This window comes from Geotrypetes seraphini, chromosome 17 (genome assembly GCF_902459505.1).
Source record: "Geotrypetes seraphini chromosome 17, aGeoSer1.1, whole genome shotgun sequence".
Classification (NCBI taxonomy): Eukaryota; Metazoa; Chordata; class Amphibia; order Gymnophiona; family Dermophiidae; genus Geotrypetes; species Geotrypetes seraphini.
This window is the reverse complement of record NC_047100.1, coordinates 13,374,596-13,396,964: the sequence shown is the minus strand read 5'-3', so window position 1 is coordinate 13,396,964 and position 22,369 is coordinate 13,374,596. Positions and strand designations below refer to the sequence as shown.

General features: G+C 44.0%; 1 protein-coding gene across 1 annotated transcript in view; it reads right to left on the bottom strand.

Annotated features, from left to right (window-relative positions):
• Positions 1-22,369, bottom strand: part of CACNA1D (calcium voltage-gated channel subunit alpha1 D) — a 330,148-nt gene that overhangs the window by 70,761 nt on the left and 237,018 nt on the right. Inside the window, exons 30-31 of the mRNA XM_033925872.1 lie at positions 6,613-6,741; positions 1,287-1,352 (exon numbers count right to left, since the gene is read on the bottom strand). Coding sequence (XP_033781763.1) covers positions 1,287-1,352; positions 6,613-6,741 — 195 coding nt within the window. The remainder of the gene's footprint in view (positions 1-1,286; positions 1,353-6,612; positions 6,742-22,369) is intronic.

The following is a 22,369-nucleotide window of genomic DNA, read 5'->3' as shown; positions in this document are numbered from 1 at the left end:
AATGAGATCTATTGGGTGAAGTTACAGTCCCAATAAGAAAATTCTTCATCAAGGATCAATACAAGATAGTAGTACAATCCCTAGTTCTAAGCATAGTAGATTACTGCAACAGCCTATACCTATCATGCCCAAACTACATGATAAAACAATTACAGACCGTTCAGAACACGGCCCTCAGACTCATCTATTCCCTCAGCAAATTTGACCACATCACCAATGCTTACCTTGACTCACACTGGCTACCAATAAAAGCAAGATCCCAGTTCAAATTCTACTGTCTACTATACAAAGTAACACACGGAACAGCACCCAGCTACCTAAACAAAAGACTACACCGTAATCTCTCACACAGATTAAGGAGAACTCAAAACCTATTCGCCTACCCTCCTCTCAAAGGTACACGACGCATGAAACTATACGACAGCCTTTTAGCTACACAGGCAGCAAAAATTGACACTACCATTTCCAATCTACTGATCAAATCAATAGACATAAAAGAATTCCGAAAAGAAATCAAAACTCATCTCTTCAAAAAATACTTTCCATCATCTTAACCTCAACATAGCACTAGAAAATACACACACGATCACCCCTCCATAACTATACCTAAACATTGTACAACTCTCTTCATCAACCTACTATTCATCTACTATGAGCTCTAAATTTCTCCTGGAAACTTCCAGACTAACAATTGTAACTTGATACATTCCTGATTCTATGTACTGTAATATTCCTGAAATTGTCCAGTCTCTTAATTTGTAATCCGCTTAGAACCGCAAGGCACAAGCGGAATAGAAATCTGTAATGTAATGTAATGTTATTTTCTTTTGTAATAATTTTGTTTTCCATTGGTGTGTATTCCTATTTTTATTTGTTGTAATAATGAATAAACTTATAAATAATAAAAAAAAAACTAAACCATTTTGAAGGTAAGCCTTTTAGAAATGATCACTATTTCATTACTACTGAGGTAAACATTTTCTAAGCTGTCAATTCAAACTATGTAAAGCCTCTTCAACGAAGCCTGTGCTTTTACCAGTCGCTCTCACTTCAGTAAAACATTTAATTACTTCTGGTGCTATCATTTATTTGTGTCGACGATAGGTCTTACAGAATTCATAGTGAATCACGAAAACAAAGTCCTACAATTGACAGAGCCTACAAACCTGGACAGAATGGCAAGTGAAGCCAGCTAAAGCAAAATTAATTTGCTAATATACTGATATTTTCAGCTTCCCAAATTCATTGATTATTTTTATCGTCTTGGAAAAATGTTACATGCTTACCTGCATGCCAATAACAGCATAGATGAAAAACAGCATAGCTATCAGCAGAGCGACATATGGCAGAGCCTAAAACAATGAAACAAGGCGAACTGTTTTATAAATCCAGTCAATACAGTTACGCAAATGCTAGACATGAAGGGATAATTATATAAATGTTACGCATGTAACAAAGACCAATTTGCCTAAAAGTTTCCTAGTTGGACATGCTGTCACTCATGCTTTCACTCAGAGAATAGTTAAGCTCTGGAATGCGTTGCCAGAGGATATGGTAAAAGTAGTTAATGTAGCTGGTTTTAAAAACAGGTTTGAACAAGTTCCTGGAGGAAAAGTCCATAAACTGCTGTTGAGACAGTCATGAGAGAAGCCACTGCTTGCCCTGGATCAGTGGCATGGAATGCTGTTACTATTTGGGTTTTTGCCAGGTACTTGTGACTTGCATTGGCCTCCGTGAACATGGGATACTGGGCTAGAATTCAGGGGTAGGCAATTCCGGTCCTCGCGAGCCAGAGCTCGAGGACCGGAATTGCCTACCCCTGGGCTAGATGGACCATTGGTCTGATCCAGTAAGGCTGTTCTTATGTTCTCTCTGTTTTGCCATTTGTATGATAATCCACTGCTTTAGAAATATGGTTGGCCATTGCTGGCTGTTGGTAGCATAAATCTTGCCACACGGTAACTAGTTGGCTTGTAATATATGATCTCTTGAAAACAATGTGAAGGAATTTATGTAATACTGTAGAGCAGGGATCTCAAAGTCCTTCCTTGAGGGCCGCAATCCAGTCGGTTTTCAGGATTTCCCCAAAGAATATGCACTGAAAGCAGTGCATGCAAATAGATCTCATGCATATTCATGGGGGAAATCCTGAAAACCCAACTGGAATACGGCTCTCGAGGACCGGAGTTCCCTACCCCTTGTACTATAGCAATTAATGAGACCACAATGTAGTTTTAATTCCCAGTTTTATAATTATTCAGAAGAAAGCAGAAAAGCAAGATCAGGTGGGACAGAAATCCTTTCACTGGTTGTCTGAACACTTACTTTTACTACTACTACTAATATTCACATTTGTTATAGTACAGGGGTGTCCAATGTCGGTCCTCGAGGGCCGCAGTCCAGTCGGGTTTTCAGGATTTCCCCAATGAATATGCATGAGATCTATTAGCATACAATGAAAGCAGTGCATGCAAATAGACCTCATGTATATTCATTGGGGAAATCCTGAAAACCCAAATGGACTGCGGCCCTCGAGGACCGACATTGGACACCCCTGTTATAGTACTATTATTGCACTAGGCCAGGGGTAGGCAATTCCGGTCCTCGAGAGCCGGAGCCAGGTCAGGTTTTCAGGATCTCCACCATAAATATGTATGAGATGGATTTGCATGCACTGCCTCCTTGAGATGCAAATCTATCTCATGCATATTTATTGTGGATATCCTGAAAACCCGACCTGGCTCCGGCTCTTGAGGACCGGAATTGCCTATCCCTGTACTAGGCAGATCTAAATGGTTTACAACAGGGATCTCAAAGTCCCTCCTTGAGGGCCGCAATCCAGTCGGGTTTTCAGGATTCCCCCAATGAATATGCATGAGATCTATTAGCATACAATGAAATCAGTGCATGCAAATAGATCTCATGCATATTCATTGTGGAAGTCCTGAAAACCCGACTGGATTGCGGCCCTCAAGGAGGGACTTTGAGACCCATGGTTTACAACCTAAAAAAAAAAAAAGAGTTCAGAGAAGGAAGAACAGAATGCCAATGTGTAGATTGGAAAGATTATAGTTGTTCAGGATACAGCGTAGAGTAGACCACTGGTTCCTTAAATCTGTCCTGGGGGACCCCCAGCCAGTCAGGTTTTCAAGATATCCCTAATGAATATGCATGAGGTAGATTTGCATATAATAGAGGCATGAAAATCTGTCTCAGGCATATTCATTAGGGATATTCTGAAAACCCGACTGGCTGGGGGGGGTCCCCCAGGACAGATTTATGAACTACTAGAGGAGACTAGTACCTTTGCTCCGTTGCTAAGAAAAATATCAAAAAGAAAAATGACCCACAAATTGCATGTGGCACCTGTCTAGTGGACTAAGATTTAGCATGACTGCCTCATTATAAGAAAGCTGCATCTCCAAAAAAGTGTTTAGGTCATGTGTTCGAGAAATTCAATGCCAGTCACCAGAAATGGCCCGGCATTGAATTTCTGGGTTCAACACTGAACGTGGGAGTCAGCTGAATATTGACCTCATGATGCTCTATAAGAACATAAGAAGTTGCCTCCACTGGGTCAGACCAGAGGTCCATCGCGCCCAGCGGTCCGCTCCCGCAGCGGACCATCAGGCCCATGACCTGTGAAGTGGTTTCTGGCTATTCCTATAACCTACCTCTACTTCTATCTGTACCCCTCAATCCCCTTATCCTTTAGGAACCTATCTAAACCCTCCTTGAACCCCTGTATCGTGCTCTGGCCTATCACAACCTCCGGGAGCGCATTCCATGTGTCCACCACCCTCTGAGTAAAAAAGAACTTCCTAGCATTTGTTCTAAACCTGTCCTTTTTCAATTTCTGAATATTTTTCAATGCATGATGTTCTATAATTCAAGTATAATATATATGTATATACAGTGGTGCCTCGCATAACGGACGCCTCGCACAGCGAACGCTGCGCACAACGAACTTTATGTCTTGATTCGTACAACGAACTTCGTTTCACACAACGAAGTCGCCCGAGCTGCATCCTTCCGCGCAGGCACTGCGCTTAACTGCCCTCTCTCCGCCTGGCTCCCTCTTGCCCCCCCCCCCGACTCCCCGACACGATCGGGGCAAGAGGGAGCCCAAGCCCTCTTGCCCCCCCGACTCCCCGACACGATCGGGGCAAGAGGGAGCCCAAGCCCTCTTGCCCCCCCGACTCCCCGACACGATCGGGGCAAGAGGGAGCTCAAGCCCTCTTGCCCCCCCGACTCCCCGACACGATCGGGGCAAGAGGGAGCCCAAGCCCTCTTGCCCCCCCGACTCCCCGACACGATCGGGCCAGGAGGGAGCCCAAGTCCTCCTGGCCACGGCGACCCCCTAACCCCACCCTGCACTACATTACGGGCAGGAGGGATCCCAGGCCCTCCTGCCCTCAACGCAAACCCCCCCTCCCCCCAACGACCGCCCCCCCCCAAGAACCTCCGACCGCCCCCCCAGCCGACCCGCGACCCCCTGGCCGACCCCCACGACACCCCCAACCCCCTTCCCCGTACCTTTCTGTAGTTGGCCGGACAGACGGGAGCCAAACCCGCCTGTCCGGCAGGCAGCCAACGACGGAATGAGGCCGGATTGGCCCATCCGTCCCAAAGCTCCGCCTACTGGTGGGGCCTAAGGCGCCTGGGCCAATCAGAATAGGCCCGGGAGCCTTAGGTCCCTCCTGGGGGCGGGGCCTGAGGCACATGGGCCCAACCCGACCATGTGCCTCAGGCCCTGCCCCCAGGAGGGACCTAAGGCTCCCGGGCCTATTCTGATTGGCCCAGGCGCCTTAGGCCCCACCAGTAGGCGGAGCTTTGGGACGGATGGGCCAATCCGGCCTCATTCCGTCGTTGGCTGCCTGCCGGACAGGCGGGTTTGGCTCCCGTCTGTCCGGCCAACTACAGAAAGGTACGGGGAAGGGGGTTGGGGGTGTCGTGGGGGTCGGCCAGGGGGTCGCGGGTCGGCTGGGGGGGCGGTCGGAGGTTCTTGGGGGGGGCGGTCGTTGGGGGGAGGGGGGGTTTGCGTTGAGGGCAGGAGGGCCTGGGATCCCTCCTGCCCGTAATGTAGTGCAGGGTGGGGTTAGGGGGTCGCCGTGGCCAGGAGGACTTGGGCTCCCTCCTGGCCCGATATTGTCGGGGAGTTGGGGAATCGGCGGGGCAAGAGGGCTTGGGCTCCCTCTTGCCCCGATCGTGTCGGGGAGTCGGGGGGGCAAGAGGGCTTGGGCTCCCTCTTGCCCCGATCGTGTCGGGGAGTCGGGGGGCAAGAGGGCTTGGGCTCCCTCTTGCCCCGATCGTGTCGGGGAGTCGGGGGGGGGGCAAGAGGGCTTGGGCTCCCTCTTGCCCCGATCGTGTCGGGGGAGTCGGGGGGGCAGGAGGGCTGGGGCTCCCTCTTGCCCCGATCGTGTCGGGGAGTCGGGGGGGCAAGAGGGCTTGGGCTCCCTCTTGCCCCGATCGTGTCGGGGAGTCGTGGGGCAAGAGGGCTTGGGCTCCCTCTTGCCCCGATCGTGTCGGGGGGTCGGGGGGGCAAGAGGGCTTGAGCTCCCTCTTGCCCCGATCGTGTCGGGGGTGCCAAGGACCACACGGAGTCACCCACCGTACCACCCGATTCGGGTAAGCGCAGGTATCGGTGGGTGGCTTATTTGCGGGGGGGGTGCCTTATTTTACATTTTTTTCTAAAAAGGGGGGGCTGTCTTATTTGATGGCCCTGCCTTATCATCGGGGAAACACGGTAGAAAAAAAAAAAAATGAACAGTTAAGTCCCAGTTTTTGCCGCTGAGACTCTGCCCTCTCACTGTAAAATTAGACTCTACTTAGTCTGTCTTTAAATTTAAAAAATGTGTGTTGTTTTAAAAAACAATTATGTTTTTAGATGTATCTAAATAAAAATAATAACCAAAAATTTATCTTTTTTTATGTCATCTTAGCATATTTTATGCTGCAGAACGAATTATTTTTTTTTACATGTATTCCTATGGGAAAACGCGTTTCACATAACGAACGTTTCACATAACAAACTTGCTCCTGGAACCAATTAAGTTCGTTGTGTGAGGCACCACTGTACTGTATTTATATTATGCTTGAATTATAGAACATCATGAGGTCAATATTCAGCTGACTCCCACGTTCAGTGGTGAACTTAGAAATTCAATGCCGGGCCATATCTGGTGACTGGCATTGCATTTCTCGAACACATGACCTAAACACTTTTTTGGAGATGCAGCTTTCTTATACTGAGGCATTACCTTTGCAACGGAGCAAATTAATGATGTCAAAACCAAGGGAGTTTGGCATACAGCATGATGGCAAATTAGAACAAATTAGTTTTTTAATAAAGCACAAATAGTAAGATACAACACCGCAACCAGACTACCCATACAGAATCATTATCTACAATCTTCCATCTCTTACCCCACTTTGTATACTGAATCGACTAATATATATATATTCCCAGCATTTTTATTTTGATATATTCAATGAGGTTACCATATTATTGTATTCTATTACAGAAAAATCAGTGCATTCCTTGCAAAACTCAACCAAGATTCAAACCATTGAGTGTGTTGCTCTAAACAATGAAATATAATGGTTGCTTACCTGGAAAGACTTTATAAAGGTCCATAATAGTGTCCGAATCCCTTCTCCCCTGCTCAGAAGTTTAACCAATCTCATCACCCGGAAAAGACGGAAAAACGTAATGGAGATCCTAGCGCTGTCTTCAGAGCTCTGAAGGATGCCATGCAGAAGTAAAAACCAAATGAACAGCAGAACATGCTAAACATCCAGAAAACAAATTCACAGCAAATGCAAGGGAGAAAGAAGCAAGCAAGGAAAGGGTGTTTTTTGTTTTTTTCTTCTAAAGCCTTTCCCATGGTTAGGTGCACTCATTAAAAAAAAGCATAGCATAAAGGAAAATTTACATGCTGAAAATTTTAACACAAGGCACATGCATTTCAAAGATTCAAACTGCTCAAAGGGACTGTCTAATCTATTTCCACTTCTTCAACAATAATGTTTTATTGGGCATTCTGCTACGAACGAATCCTGGGATTGCTTTAGGAAACGTGGAGATATTTTTCTGTAAGCGTATCACGTCCTACAATAAGTAATTCCATGATTCATGCACAGTGTTGCATGTGGGCCTGCTTTTGAAAGGAACTAGAAAATCACTTCACGCATCTTTCAGGTGAATTGTGGAAAAGACAGAGAGATACGAGAATTGCTTCAAGAATGAACTCAAGTAGAAAACAATCCCACTTCGATCACTTTACTGATCTTACCGCAGGATCCACAGTTGGGGAACTTTCTGTGGGCTTTGGCATTAAGAAATTCAGAACATCATATATTAACATAGAACAGAAATGGTATTATTTATATTTTTATTTAATTTGATTTCTTTTCCGTTAACGGGTTACAATTTACCATACTTATAATCCAAGTTTTTCAATATGATTTTATAATTTTATTAGGATCAGAAGAAGCACACTTATCCCCTCTTCTACGAAACCACGCTAGCGGTTTCTAGCGCAGGGAGCCACGCTGAATGGCCCGCGCTGCTCCCGACGGTCATAGCACGGTTTTATAGAAGAGGGGGGGGGGGGGTTAAGATTTCTTATCTAGTCATTGTACACGGTCAGGGTTTAATTCTTGATTTGGGTTTTGCTGGTCCTGTATAGAAGCATTTATGGAGGTATGCAGGTATATGAGGGGGGGTGCTGAAAAGTTCTCAGCCCAACCAAGAAGAGAATGACGTGGAAATGGTTCAATGAATAATCTGAAACAATGTCAAAAACATAGCTTTTCTTTTCAGCAGATTGGCACTTAATGAAATAAGACAGGGCTAGGCAATTCCGGTCCTCGAGAGCCGGAGCCAGGTCAGGTTTTCAGGATATTCACCATAAATATGCACAAGATAGATTTGCATCTCAAGGAGGCAGCGCATGCAAATCTATCTCATACATATTCATGGTAGAGATCCTGAAAGCCTGACCTGGCTCCAGCTCTCGAGGACCGGAATTGCCTACCGCTGAAATAAGATAACATTCTTTTCAGCTACAGTGGCAAAAAAAAAAAAAATGCTCAGAATTTAGGAAATTAGTGGGCTGAGAACTTTTCAGCACCCCCTCGTATACAGTAATTTTAGACCTGAAAAATATTTCCTACAGAAAGACTCTCAGCAAGCCCAATGTTCTTAGAAAGAAAATCCTCAAGCCCTGATGCTCGAAAGCTTGCCTCGCACGCAAGACTGGTTGTAACCAGTCTCACTTGCAAGGCAGCTCAGCCTCCAATGCTCAAAAGGGCTCTTGGGCGCTTTTACGAATTACGATAGTAACTACCGAGGACCCTATGGAAATGCATTGCATGGAGCTCATTAATATGAAAATGAGAATTCCTTGCAATACACCGAAGGGAACATCCACCTGTTACTGGGTCAAATTTTCCAGCAGGTCTGAAGCTGCTGGTAGCTGGTTTTTGTGTTTTGTTTTTTTTTGCTTCTGTTGTGCGAGTATATGTCCCATTCCTAGTCAAAACGCAGTTGTTAGGCTTGGGACACACACACTGTGTCCATTTTGGGTGTTTAAAATGACAAAAAAAACAAACACACTTTAATAAACTGCTTGCAAGCTCTGGCGATTGGGAGCTGGACCTACTGCTTAGCTGTTCTGTGCAAGTGCCAGGCAAGTTCCTCTCCATTCTACTGGGCTACTGGAGTTTTGTGCATTTTGCCATCAAAATCCCTATATATATCTGTAAAAGTGAATAAACCTCCTTTACTAGGGCCTTTAAACCAGTCATACTACAAGCCTAACTACCTTAAATATTTAGAGCTATAGAACAAGTTTAATTATGCCAATAGAACAAGGTAATTAAACCAATTTGGGCAGTGGTAGAGCATCTTTTGGCAGGTGTTATAGAATCCAGCCCTGTTTTCAATATCTTTATATAGTATCTCGGAGCCTTGACTGCACACAGTGGTGACTCTCTGTCTCTCCAAGGGCTCCTTTTACAAAGGTGCCTTAGGGTTTTGCCGCGCGCACTACACCTTAACGCCAGCATTGAGCTGGCGTGAGTTCTATAAGCGTAAAATCCTGTGTGCGCTAAAAACGCTAGCGTACCTTAGTAAAAGGAGCCCCAGATGTCTATGCACCCCCCAAAAAAAAAATCACGATCGCTAATTACTAAGTTGCAGTAGAAAGAGCTATTTTAATGCAGTAAAATTCACCATGGGAATCAGTATTGCAGGTTAATGAATAATGCAGTACACAGGATCTTGCGTTGCTGCAGCTATGAATAGAGCAGCAGTCTTAAACTCGCAGCCCGCAGGCTGCAGGCGGCCCGCCAGGCACTATTTCGAGGCCCTTGCCCACTCCGCAAGTGTCTGGCGGTCGCGTCCGGCAGTCGCTGTCACTGCACGCAAGCGCTTTCCTGCGTCTGTACGTGATTGTGAGGTGGCGTCCAATCGCATGCATTTTTGAAAGGAAAAAAAAAATAGTTGCCATGACTTTTGAATCAACCCTCGGCATATGCATGTATTGTCATTGTCCCTGGTGGGCTCCCAATCTTAAGCTTTGCACTGGGGCAATGGGAGGTGGAGATTGTTAATGCCTTGCTCAGGGTCACAAGGAGCCACAGTGGGAATTAAACCAAGTTCAAACACAAAAAAGACCTCTCACATCAACACACTGTGAATTGCTTATGTCAGGATCTATTCCTAAAAAATAAGTTTTAAATATTTTATTATATACAGCATATGAGGGGGAAAACCTCAGATCCCCATCTGTTATCAGAAGTTACACAGATAACAGATTAGGACGGGAAAATTTCTCACCGGCTAACTCAGGGGTGGGCAACTCCGGTCCTCGAGGGTCGGAATCCAGTCGGGTTTTCAGGATTTCCCCAATGAATATGCATTGAAAGCAGTACATACAAATAGATCTCATGCATATTCATAGGGAAAATCCTGAAAACTCGACTGGATTCTGGCCCTCGAGGACCGGAGTTGCCCACCCCTGGGCTAACTCCATCCCAATAGAAAATACAGTGGTGTTGAAAAATCCATCCCAAAATACAAATTTTATACTAATTTTCCCAAAACAGTTTATACTGTAAGGTTTCATTGCGCTCCTCAGTTAATTTGTGTACAAATGCACAACATTCACTTATCTTCTCTGGAAACAATCTAGAAAATTAAGCAGGCCTACCTACGACAGCCAGCCTGCATTTTGCTGTGTGCTATGCAGGGTCTAGGACAGGGGTCTCAAAGTCCCTCCTCGAGGGCCGCAATCCAGGTGGGTTTTCAGGATTTCCCCAATGAATATGCACGAGATCTATTTGCATGCACTGCTTTCATTGTATGCTAATAGATCTCATGCATATTCATTGGGGAAATCCTGAAAACCCGACTGGATTGCGGCCCTCGAGGAGGGACTTTGAGACGCCTGGTCTAGGACCAAGCTGCTTATTGTCGGCACATCGACTCCGTGCTCATTGACGCTGCAAAGACTGTTTTACTGGCAAGTTAAAACAAGTTCCCCAGGTTCAGAGCCCACTGTGTTAACCATCACACAGGCGTCTGTCTGAAAAATTGCAAGATGCAGACAGACTAGTGCAGTGGTTCCCAGCCCTGTCCTGAAGGACCAGTCGGGTTTTTGAAAATGCAAAACTAATGCATTACCCCCCTCTTTCACTAGGGTGCGCTATGCTTTTTAGTGAGCAATAAATATTAGCATTACCCCCCTCTTTCACTAGGGTGCGCTATGCTTTTTAGTGAGCGATAAATATTAGCATTACCCCCTCTTTCACTAGGGTGCGCTATGCTTTTTAGTGAGCGATAAATATTAGCATTACCCCCCTCTTTCACTAGGGTGCGCTATGCTTTTTAGTGAGCGATAAATATTAGCATTACCTCTCTCTTTCACTAGGGTGCGCTATGCTTTTTAATGAGCGATAAATATTAGCATTAATCCCTTCTTTCACTAGGGTGCGTTATGCTTTTTAGTGAGAAATATTAGCATTAACCCCCTCTTTCACTAGGGTGCGCTATGCTTTTTAGTGAGCGATAAATATTAGCATTACCCCCCTCTTTCACTAGGGTGCGCTATGCTTTTTAGTGAGCGATAAATATTAGCATTACCTCCCTCTTTCACTAGGGTGCGATAAATATTAGCTAACACGTGCATGTTATCCCACGGACACATTCGCAGTTAGCGCACACATTGATTTAGCATGCACTAAACATGTGCTAAAATGCTTAGTGCACCTTTAGTAAAAGAGGGCCTTAATGTTGCCCCTTCTCTCTCATGGAAGTCAAAGAATGCGCATTGCTCATTGCTGCATTCCTTCGTATTCCGTTTTCTAGCCAGTGTTACAGACACCCATTTTTAAAATTTGGTCGTTTTAAACTCAATACATAACAGCCAAATTATAACTTGCCAAATACTGTAAAGAACATGCACGGCATGCCACACTGGTTTAAACCTCCCAATGTGCCCACCTATAGGTTTATACTTGCATTTAGAATATACATATATTCAGCATTGCTGACTATCGAGATAATGTGCTGAATATTCATGGATTTTGTAAACATTATGACTAGCAGTTAAAAAAAAAATGCTTACTGTACCCACTGAATATTGACCTGAAAGGGAGAGTATCCGAATGCACAACTGCATTGTCCCTGCCAGTATTTTAGGAGGGGGGGGGGAGGGAGCCTTTATGCAGTAAACCCCAGATTCAGGTTATAAAAAGGTTTCTGAATATTGGCTTGATTGCATATATTAATTATTACATATGCCTTGTAATTACCAATAATTTTAGTCCAAGTGTCTCATTTAATCTTAGATTGATTGATTGATTTTATTTGCGACATTATGGCCCTGTTTTAATAAGCCCCCGGTAGGGGTTTCTACCGCAGCCCAGAGTGCTAAATGCTCCGACACTGATCCAATGCTCACAGAATTCCTATGAGCGCTGGACTGAGGTAGAAACCCTCACCGTGGCTTAGTAAAAGAGGAAGTAAAGGAGGAAATATCTATATAAAAAAAACAAACATTTTAAAACAAATTAGCTTAAAACCAAACAAATTGAGGAAAGCATAGTGCAGTGATTCCCAACCCTGTCCTGGAGGAACACCAGGCCAATCGGGTTTTCAGGCTAGCCCTAATGAATATGCATGAGAGAGATTTGCATAGGATGGAAGTGATAGGCATGCAAATTTGCTTCATGCATATTCATTAGGGCTAGCCTGAAAACCCAATTGGCCTGGTGTTCCTCCAGGACAGGGTTGGGAACCACTGGTTATAGTGAACCAAATACAAACCACTGCACACCTTATGGCAGAGTTTCCAATGGGTCCTAATGACCCCACAGCCAGTTGGGTAGTTCCGAATGCTGCCAATCAATATTCAAAGGACCAGAGTTTGCTAAACATATACATCCCCTATCTGAATTTTCAGCATACTAACTAAGGCAGGGGTAGGGAACTCCAGTCCTTGAGAGCCGTATTCCAGTCGGGTTTTCAGGATTTCCCCAATGAATATGCATTGAAAGCAGTGCATGCAAACAGATCTGATGCATATTCATTGGGGAAATCCTGAAAACCCGACTGGAATACGGCTCTCGAGGACCGGAGTGCCCTACCCCTGATCTAAGGGCTCCTTTTATCAAGCCACGCTAGCGGTCTAATGTGCTTAATAGCACGCATTAAACCGCCGACCGCGCAAGCCGCTAACGCCTGCCTCGAGCAGGCGGTAGTTTTTTTGGCCAGCGCGGGGGTTAGCGCATGATTATAAGTCGTGCGCGCTAACCCCGCTAGCGCAGCTTGATAAAAGGAACCCTAAATGTAAGCCTCATTTGCATACTAAAAATACGGTGACCGGACTAAATTGCGCGAGACAACGGCGCGGACAACTGAGCGCAAGGTTGATGGCGCGCCGAAGAAAAGCACTATTTTAAAGGGCTCCGAAGGGGTGTGTGGGGGGGAACCCCCCACTTTACTTAACAGACATTGCGCTGCCGTTGTGGGGGGTTTGGGGGGTTGTAACCCCCCACATTATACTTAAAACTGAACTTTTTCCCTAAAAAACAGGCAAAAAGTTCGGTTTCAAGTATAATGAGGGGGTTACAACCCCCCAAACCCCCCACAACGCCAGCACGATGTCTGTTAAGTAAAATAGGGGGGTTCCCCACCAACACCCCCCGTCGGAACCCTTTAAAACAGTGCTTTTGTTCGGCGCGCCGTCAACCTTGCGCTCAGTTGTCGGCGCGCCGTGGTCTCGCGCAATTTTGTCTATGAACCAAAAATACAGGATACTAGCACTTACTGGTTAAGCATAATTCTGAAAATAACTTAGGTGCCTGCAATGTTTGTCAGTTACCAGTACTTAAAGTTTTGTGATAGGCACCGTAATGCACAATTCCGTAAACGGCGCTTGCCGACTTAGGCCCCATTTATAGAACCTGGCCCTATCTGGATAGTGCTGGAGCAGAACAAGGAAATATACCTAATGCTACCGACATAGGGTTGACAGATTTTCCCATAGGAAATTCCAGACCCATGGTCAGCCCCCAGGCCCGCCGAGTTATGCCCCCAGTCACTACCCCTTAACCTTTTTGTGCGTCGGGATGGCATCCGTGCATGCATGGATGTGCGCGTGACATGACAGAAGCCATCCCGACGTCAGAAGCTTTTAAAACCTGGACAAAGATCAGTGGAAAAGCCGTCTGGGTAACCCTATACCGACAGACTGTGATATTCAGTCATAATTTTATCTCTGTGTGGTTTAAATTAGAACAGTAAAAAGGTTATCGCAACTTAAGCTGTTTAACCGTAAGGATAGCAGCTGAATAGCCCTCAAACTCAGGGATTGGCGGTAATTTGGAACATGGGGACAGTGTCGGATAGACTTTTACAGTCTGTGTCCTGCAAATGACATATTGGTTCAGATAGGCTGGAGTGGACTTTGACGGTACCTCAGGACAGTGCCAAGGGGACTTCTACAGTCTACATGCCAGAAATGCCAAAAAAATACAATTTAATCGTGAATTGATAATGAGTGTGAATGTTGGACAAACTGGATGGACTGTTCAGGTCTTTATTTGCAGCAAGATGGCGGAATGCTATTCCAATATCATTAAGACATATTCTATCTTATAGAATATGCTGGAAAGCTCTCACGACCCATTTGAAAAATATGTAATAGGTATTAGTTGATTTAGAGGTCTTATAAATGTTTTAAATAATTTTTTAAATTTTGAAGTAATTTGCGCCAAGTGAAATGTATATTTTGCAATTCCTGGTTATTACCAGTTTTTTATGGACTATTGTAAATTGCATTGAACTATTTATTAATGATTTATCAAAAATACAGTGTAATTTAATTTACTATATTACTTTGCAGGCAGTCGGATGCATGCAACTGGCCACCGAATTTTATGCAGTCTGCGAGACCATGAGAAGTACGAGGGGATGCTGAACTGTTCTCAGCCCAACCATCAAAGCTGGGGCAGTCTCCATCGAGGACGATACACTTAGGGCTCCTTTTACGAAGGTGCATTAGGGCCTTAACGCGCGGAATAGCAGGCGGTAGATTTTCAGCTAGTGCGCGCTATAGCATGTGCTAATCCGGTGCGTGCTATAAAAACGCCAGTGCACCTTCGTAAAAGGAGCCCTTAGTCCAGAGATTCTTCCACTTTTTTCGTTCCGTATTTTCCCAACGGAACAAAAAAAAGCGGAAAATCACTGGACTACTGTAAGTGTATAGCCCTTGATGGACACCGTCTCAACTTTGTTGGTTGGGCTGAGAACTTTTCCGTGCCCCCTCGTATGCGAAGAACCCCCCCCCCCCCCGAACAAATGTCAATAACTAGAGTTTTGTCGTCAGTGGAACTCTTAAAAGATGCAATAACGGACAAGACTTATTTTGACTGTTGGTAACCGTTTAGAAAGACAGAAGTATATGGTAACAGGCCATTCTGGTATAATTTCTGTTCATTCAGCCATCATTAAGTTTTGGTGCACTTGTTAATTTTCTGTTTGCAGCTCACTAGGGATAGTATAGACATTCATGCAAACCTTTATGTATAAAAATTGCCTACCCTCATTTTGTGCTGCATAGACCATCAAGAGAAACTAGAAACTTCTACTTATTTGCTTATCCAAAGGTTAATGGGTGTATATATAAGATAGAGAATGACACGGTGACAAAATTCATCACCGTCCCCGTCCCCGCGGATAACCATGGGAAATAATCCCATGTCGTTTTCTAGTGTCTATTTCAACCTCTACACCAGCATTCTTCAAAGCAAAGCTTTTGGGTCAGTGGTTGTGGCCATTCATACTCTGATTCTTATGTGAGCCAAGGACAATGAAGCCATTGTGACATCACTGATGTGATTGGCTCTTAGGCACTGGTGGAATGAGGCATTATGACATCACAATATCTGCTCTGGATACCAGAGACTGTCATTCTTTAGTGTCTATCTCAACCTCAGTCCTTCTACACCAGCATTCTTCAAAGCAAAGCTTGCGGGTCAGTGGTTGTGGCCATTCATACTCTGATTCTTATGGGAGCCAAGGATAATGAAGCCATTGTGACATCACTGATGTGATTGGCTCTTATTGGTGGAATAAAACATTATGACATCACAGTATCAGCTCTGGATACCAGAGACTGTTATTCTTTATTGTCTATCGCAACCTCAGTCCTTCTACACCAGCATTCTTCAGAGCAGAGCTTGAGGGTCAGTGGTTGTGGCCATTCATACTCTGATTCTTCCCTCTCTCCTTAAAGAATGACATGAAGATGGTTTCCCGCGGTTATCCGCGGGGACGGGAACGGTGATGAATTTCGTCACCGTGTCATTCTCTAATATAAGACCTTCTTAGATAGGACCGTAGCATTTCAAGCTGGTAGGCAACCATCTTGGTTAGGTAAATGTATTCAGCAAGCTAAGTTATCCTATTGCAGTTTTCGGAAATTAATTAAGACCACTTGGTTCGATAAGTTTATTACTTAATGAGAGTTTTATTTTACAAATATTTATTTTTTTACTGTATTATTGTATTTTGCTGATTGTCCAGCTCTTTTTAGTGTAAACCGCCTAGAACTATTGGTTATGACGGTATAAAAGAATAAAGTTATTATTATTATTATTACCCCTGCTCTATCAGAAAATCCACAATGGTCAGCAGTCTGCACAGCTGGCTATCCAGGCAGTGGGGCTGAATATAGGTTTCTTCTTGTGGCTATCATTTTTAAAAATGCTCACTGCACTTGCTGAATATAGACCTGAAATAATATATTTATAAGCGCTGTAGGGTCAATATGTGTAAATGTATCTTCTTTATATTTCCTGTGGATATTCTGAAAGCCCAACTGGCTGTAGGGTCACCAGAACAATTTGGAGAACTACTGCTCTGACTGAAAGGCCAGCTCAGAAAAGACAAGAGAAATCTGAAAAAAGTACACAAAAGAGAGAATTCAGCAGGAGGTTTAGACACTCCAGTTTATTTCCGACCTTACCGGAGGGGCCTCAGTTGGGACAATTTCAGGTGTCTTTAAAAAAAAATCAAAAACCTTACAGATGAAAACAAAATAAGGTTAATATTTATCGTATTTGTATATCTTTTGATATCTTTCAACGAGAACATTGTTTCAATTGGGTTTTCATTCTTGAGAAAAGCCAAAAAAGGAGGGCTTTCTAATTCATCTGTACAGCTCCTCTGATGCGTCCAGGGCAGGATTAACCAATAGGCCCAGTAGGCACGTGCCTAGGACCCAAAATGATCGGGGGGAGGGGGGAGCGATGGAGGAGGGCATCAACATTTGTTTTTTCCAAATGGTGATGGGCCCTTCCAGCATCGATCAACAACGCACCCCCCATCGACGGAAAGTAAGACAAGCAAGCAACGCGGGTAAGAAAGTCAACGGGAAATGTAATTTTACAAGTGGTGCTGCTTGACCAAAGCTTCCCTGGGCACATGGTGGGGTGGGGCGGGGCAGGGGGGCTTAGTGAACTTGTGTGCCTAGGGGCCCTCGATGAATTAATCCTGCCTTGGATGCGCCCATGACTGGTCGGTTCCCTAAGACTAATTTCCAGCTGTCAAGGATAAAGGACTTTGTTTTATCTCGCAAAGTGCATGGAGCTGTAGAGTTCTGATTTCACTAGGAGCTACCACATTACCAGAATACAGCAGTGAATGGCATAGCATGCGATTAAGGGCTCCTTTTACGAAGCCGCGTTAGCGGTTTTAGCGCACGCAGCTTTTTAGCGCGCGCTAAACCCGCGCTACGCGGCTAGAACTGACGCCAGCTCAATGCTGGCGTTAGCGTCTAGCGCGGCCGGCAGTTTAGCGCGCGCTATTACGCGCGTTAAACCGCTAACGGGGCTTCGTAAAAAGGAGCCCTAAATGTGTCAAAATACTCTATGGGGTCCTTTTACTAAGGCGCACTAACCAATTTAGTGCACGCTAATTGATTTAGCGCGCACTAAGGGCTCCTTTTATCAAGGTGCGCTACAGGGGTTAGCGCGTCGGACATTTCATCACGCGCTAACCCCCGCGGCAAGCCAAAAAACTAACGCCTCGTCAATGGAGGCGTTAGCGACTGGCACGGCAGGCGGTATTCCGCGCGTTAACCGCCTACCGCACCTTGATAAAAGGAGCCCTAAATGTTAAGGCGCCCATTATATTCTATGCATGTATTATAACTAGACAGGTTTTTTAATTTAAATATACTGTATTTTTATTAAATAATACAAATCTTAACAGTATATTATACATTAAACATAAATGAATCCATATTGCACTTCCAGTTACTAAAATCTGTATTATCCCACATACAGTGGAAGAAAACCTGGAGCTTGTACTCAGTCCATTCCCACGCCTTTTTTTTTTTTTTTGTATAACAATTTTTATTGAAAGAATCAAATAATCAGTACAATAATATAATACAAAAATACATTCAATACAATAAGAATCACAATAATATTTCATACAAATTTAAATTATTCTTTCAAATTTAATTTCCATATGAATTAATTCAATTTTATCTACACCCCCCTTAATTCCAACCCCTACCCACTATCTTCCCCTAAATGAAATCCCTCACCCTGGATGAAAGTTGACAAAAATAAAGAATTAAAATAAAATAAAGCTGTTCCACATCATAGTCTGAAAAGGCTTGGGAATGGACTGAGTACAAGCTCCAGGTTTTCTTCCACTGTACGTGGAAGTGCAATATGGATTCATTTATGTTTAATGTATAATATAGTGTTAAGATTTGTGTTATTTATTAAAAATACAGTATATTTAAATAAAAAAAAACCTGTCCAGTTATATTATATGTATTAAATACTTTTTGAGATAGGTATTTTGGTTAATTGTACCCTGCTTTGCAGCATTGGTATACCATTATATTTCTAGGCGTGCCTTAATCAGTTCCCATGCGCTAAATCGATTAGCACGCCTTAGTAAAAGGACCCCTCTATGTGGCACTGCCACTTCCTGATAGGGCTAGACGATATGATGACTATGGGCTCCTTTTATGAAGCCGCGGTAGCGGCTTTAACGTGCGCGACTTTTCATCACACGCTACCCCCGCGCTAGCTGGAAAAACTACCGCCTGCTCAAGAGGAGGCGGTAGCGGCTTCATAAAAGGAGCCCTATATGTTGAATGTCAGGGAGCCCACTGCCTCCACAACATTATACAGTGATATATGCATGTAAAACACTAGAATACTGACATTTAAGCGTGCAAGTGATTCCTTATAGGAATGCTGTATGTGGTATGGAGGACCCCCCATGATGTTAGTTTATACAAACTAAAATTAATATGCACTTTTTCTGGGTTCATAGTCAAAAGCGCGCGGCGACAAAGCCGTGCCGGGACTACTGAGCGCAAGGTGGAAGCCCGCGCCAAAGAAAAACAGTGTTTTAAGGGGCTCCGACGGGGGGGGGGGGTGTTGGTGGGGAACCCCCCCACTTTACTTAATAGAGATCGCGCTGGCATTGTGGGGGGTTTGTAACCCCCCCCACAACGCCGGTGCGATCTGTATTCAGTAAAGTCAGGGGGGTTCCCCCCCGTCGGAGCCCCTTAAAACTCTGTTTTTCTTCGGTGTGGGCTTCAGCCTTGCGCTCAGTTGTCTCAGCGCGCCTTTGTCGGCGCACGCTTTTGACCGGTCACCCTTTTTCTGTCACATGTGAATTTAAGCTTCAGCAGAAATATGGAAACAGCATTGTACGCTCTCCTGCATCTGGTCCTTCCAGCCTGCCCACTAAAGCCTAAAGTTCAACTTATGCCTGGACCAAGTATTATGTCAGCGGGTCATCGAGGCAGGGCCACACACTGGGAAGAAGTCATACCTTTGGAGCTTCCGTTCATTCCTCTAAAAGTAAAATCACGTGTCTTATTCCTCCTCCCTCGGAACATACAAAACAAGGCCTACCTGCTCTGATCCCCCTCTCAGGTTGCTGGAAAATGAAAGAATGGGCCTTGAATGTATCAATTCCACCCTCATCCTCCTGGCATATAGAAGGCTACCTCTAAGACTGTGCCTAAAATATAGGTGTATTTTTCATCAACAATGCCAATATTCTATAAAGAAAAGTTCTATTTAGATGGCTCCAGATACACTTGTTCTAGGCACCTATAGACAGGCCTTCCCTCTTTATAGGATTGCACTCCACGCTCATGCACAGCATATTATGGGGGTAATAGTTGGCCATGATTATATCTGGGTCTGTCCACTGGCCCAGAAGTTAACCAGGTACCAGCCGATATTCAGACCAATGCCCAGTTAACTCAGTGCATAAAGTTAGGACAGCCTTTTTGCTGTCCTAACTTTTTGTTCTCACTTAGCCAGTAAGTAGGCTGAATATTGCTGCTTATTGGCTAAATTCTGGCTCTGCCCAAGCTCTATCCCTCAACCACCCTTGACAGCAAGTTAGGAAATAGCTGGTTAGCGGAGATATTCAATGGCATAATCCGGTTAAGCGTGCTGAATTTCGGCAGCCAGCTCGCCAGCTCAGTGACCAGTCTCTTCTCTCCAGTTACATTCTTTTAAATACAGTCACGTTCTTTTAAATAATCATGCAAAAGCCTTAGAATGCATGCTAACCTTTAATGTACATGTCCCTTATAAATAAAGAATTTTTTAACAACACACATGTCCCATAGTTCGAAGGTGTCATATTGCCAGAAAATAAGAGAGCGTGGGTTTGGGTATGGATCCAACAAAAGAAACAATCATTCAGTACAATAGAAAAATATAGAAGCTGCTAAAATATTACAAAAGTATGGAGGATCTGTTTTTTTTTTTCAAAATGCCATGGGATAATTTTTAAAATCCGATGTTAGGCAGTCTGATTTTAATTTAAGCTTTCTGTAGTCTACCCGTTATAATTCTTGACCTTACTTCCTCTCATCCAACGTTTTGCAGCCATCAAGATTTTGTATAGCCTTTGATTATTTTATCAATTATGCACTCTTTCAGTTCAGTCTGATGGGTTTTGCAGAAGCCAATCCCTTGTCCTCCAGGCTAAAGGATTTGAAATTTTGGTTGCAGCCATTGCAAAAGGCATGTTTCACAAAAACTGGATAAAACTGTTCTCACTACTGTAATTCAGTGGTAGACCATTAATGGCATGGTAAAATTGTTTATTGTAAGCTTCTATACCACTGTTAATGACTGGGGGAGTCAATTACATGAGCTTTGCAATGGCGTTACACTACATGAGCTTCTGTAAAGGTGTCATAAAAAGGAAAAATCAAATTCTACTGAAATATCCAATTAGCCAAATTGAAAGCAAAAGCAAAACCAATCAAAAATTAAATTATAAAGTGACATAAGACCTCAGTGTTCTAGAAAGCCTTATAAGTCTTGCAATCAACTAGCGTTTACATATGAACAGATGCCATCATTCATCCAGTGTCTACAAAAATCTGTGGAGCACAAAGTCTCAACAATGAATTATAAAGGCAAAAAATATCTGTCTAATAACCAAAATTCAAAAGTGTAAGGCTGATAATTAGAACAACTTGCCTATTAATGTCCAAAACAGTATTCAACATCTGATCTACTTGTAAAAATAGTTAACAAGAGTAAAAAAAAAAAGTTCCATTCTAGTTCTCTTAAACAACTGTCTCTGACAACTTCCAGGAAAGCTGTGTTATTCTGTGGTGTTACAGATTTGGAGCAACGGTTTGTTAGTTTTGCTTTAGACCATTTGAGACTATTTGATACCCAAAGACTCCTGATGCAGGCCGGGTGGCCGAAACATGATCATGTCGAGTCGTTGAGTTGCTTTGGATGTACGAGCTAATTTGGATGAATAAAGACCATCGGATTTATCAGATGAGTTGAAAGACACTTTTTTGTGCACCAATCTGATTGGACAGTTCCACTTTGCTCTTGCCTGTTTGATTTTGTGGAATTGCTTCCCCTGTTTTATTGTGTCTGACAACTTCCACATAGGCCCTCTTTTGTTGAACCGCAGTAGACGTTTCTACCGTGATCCGGAGCACTAAGGGCTCCTTTTGCAAAAGTGCGTTAGGGCCTTTATGCACAGAATAGCGCGAGCTAGACCTTAACGCCAGCATCGAGCTGGCGTTAGTTCTAGAAGCGTAGCACGGGTTTAGTGCGCGCTAAAATCCCGCCTGCGCTAAAAACGCTCGCACACCTTAGTATAAGGAGCCCCAAATGTTCCAATGCTGCTCTGACGCTCACAGGCTTAGTAAAAAGGAAGGATAAAGTCTTCTCCCGACAAGAAAGCTATATTTCACTGTAGACTGCATAAGAGGAATTGTTGCAGAAGATATTGAGACCATTTATAGGCAAATTATTTTAATCTTCAGTTGAGGTTCTTTTTCGCTATATAATTCATTTTTTTGTTTAGTTTTGATTTTGGTTAGTTGGCTGATAACTGGCTATTTCAGCAGAATTAGATTTTCCAATTTTTGGTTTTTTTATGGCTATCCTTGTTGGTTTTGATTTCTCGGCGACCGTAAAATGAGGTGCATGCAGAATTGATTTAATGGATGTTAAGCTACATACAATCCGCATGCGATCAAGTTTAAGTTTCAAGTTTATTAGGATTTGATATACCGCTTATCAAGGTTACCTAAGCGGTTTTTACAATCAGGTACTCAAGCATTTTCCCTCTCTGTCCCGGTGGGCTCGCAATCTATCTGACGTACCTGGGGCTATAGAGGACTGAGTGACTTGCCCAGGGTCACAAGGAGCAGCGGCGGGGTTTGAACCCACAACCCCAGGGTGCTGAGGCTGTAGATCCGACCACTGCGCCACACACTCCTCCAATGAAAAAGTTCTAATACAGGCCAAAACATTGTTATTG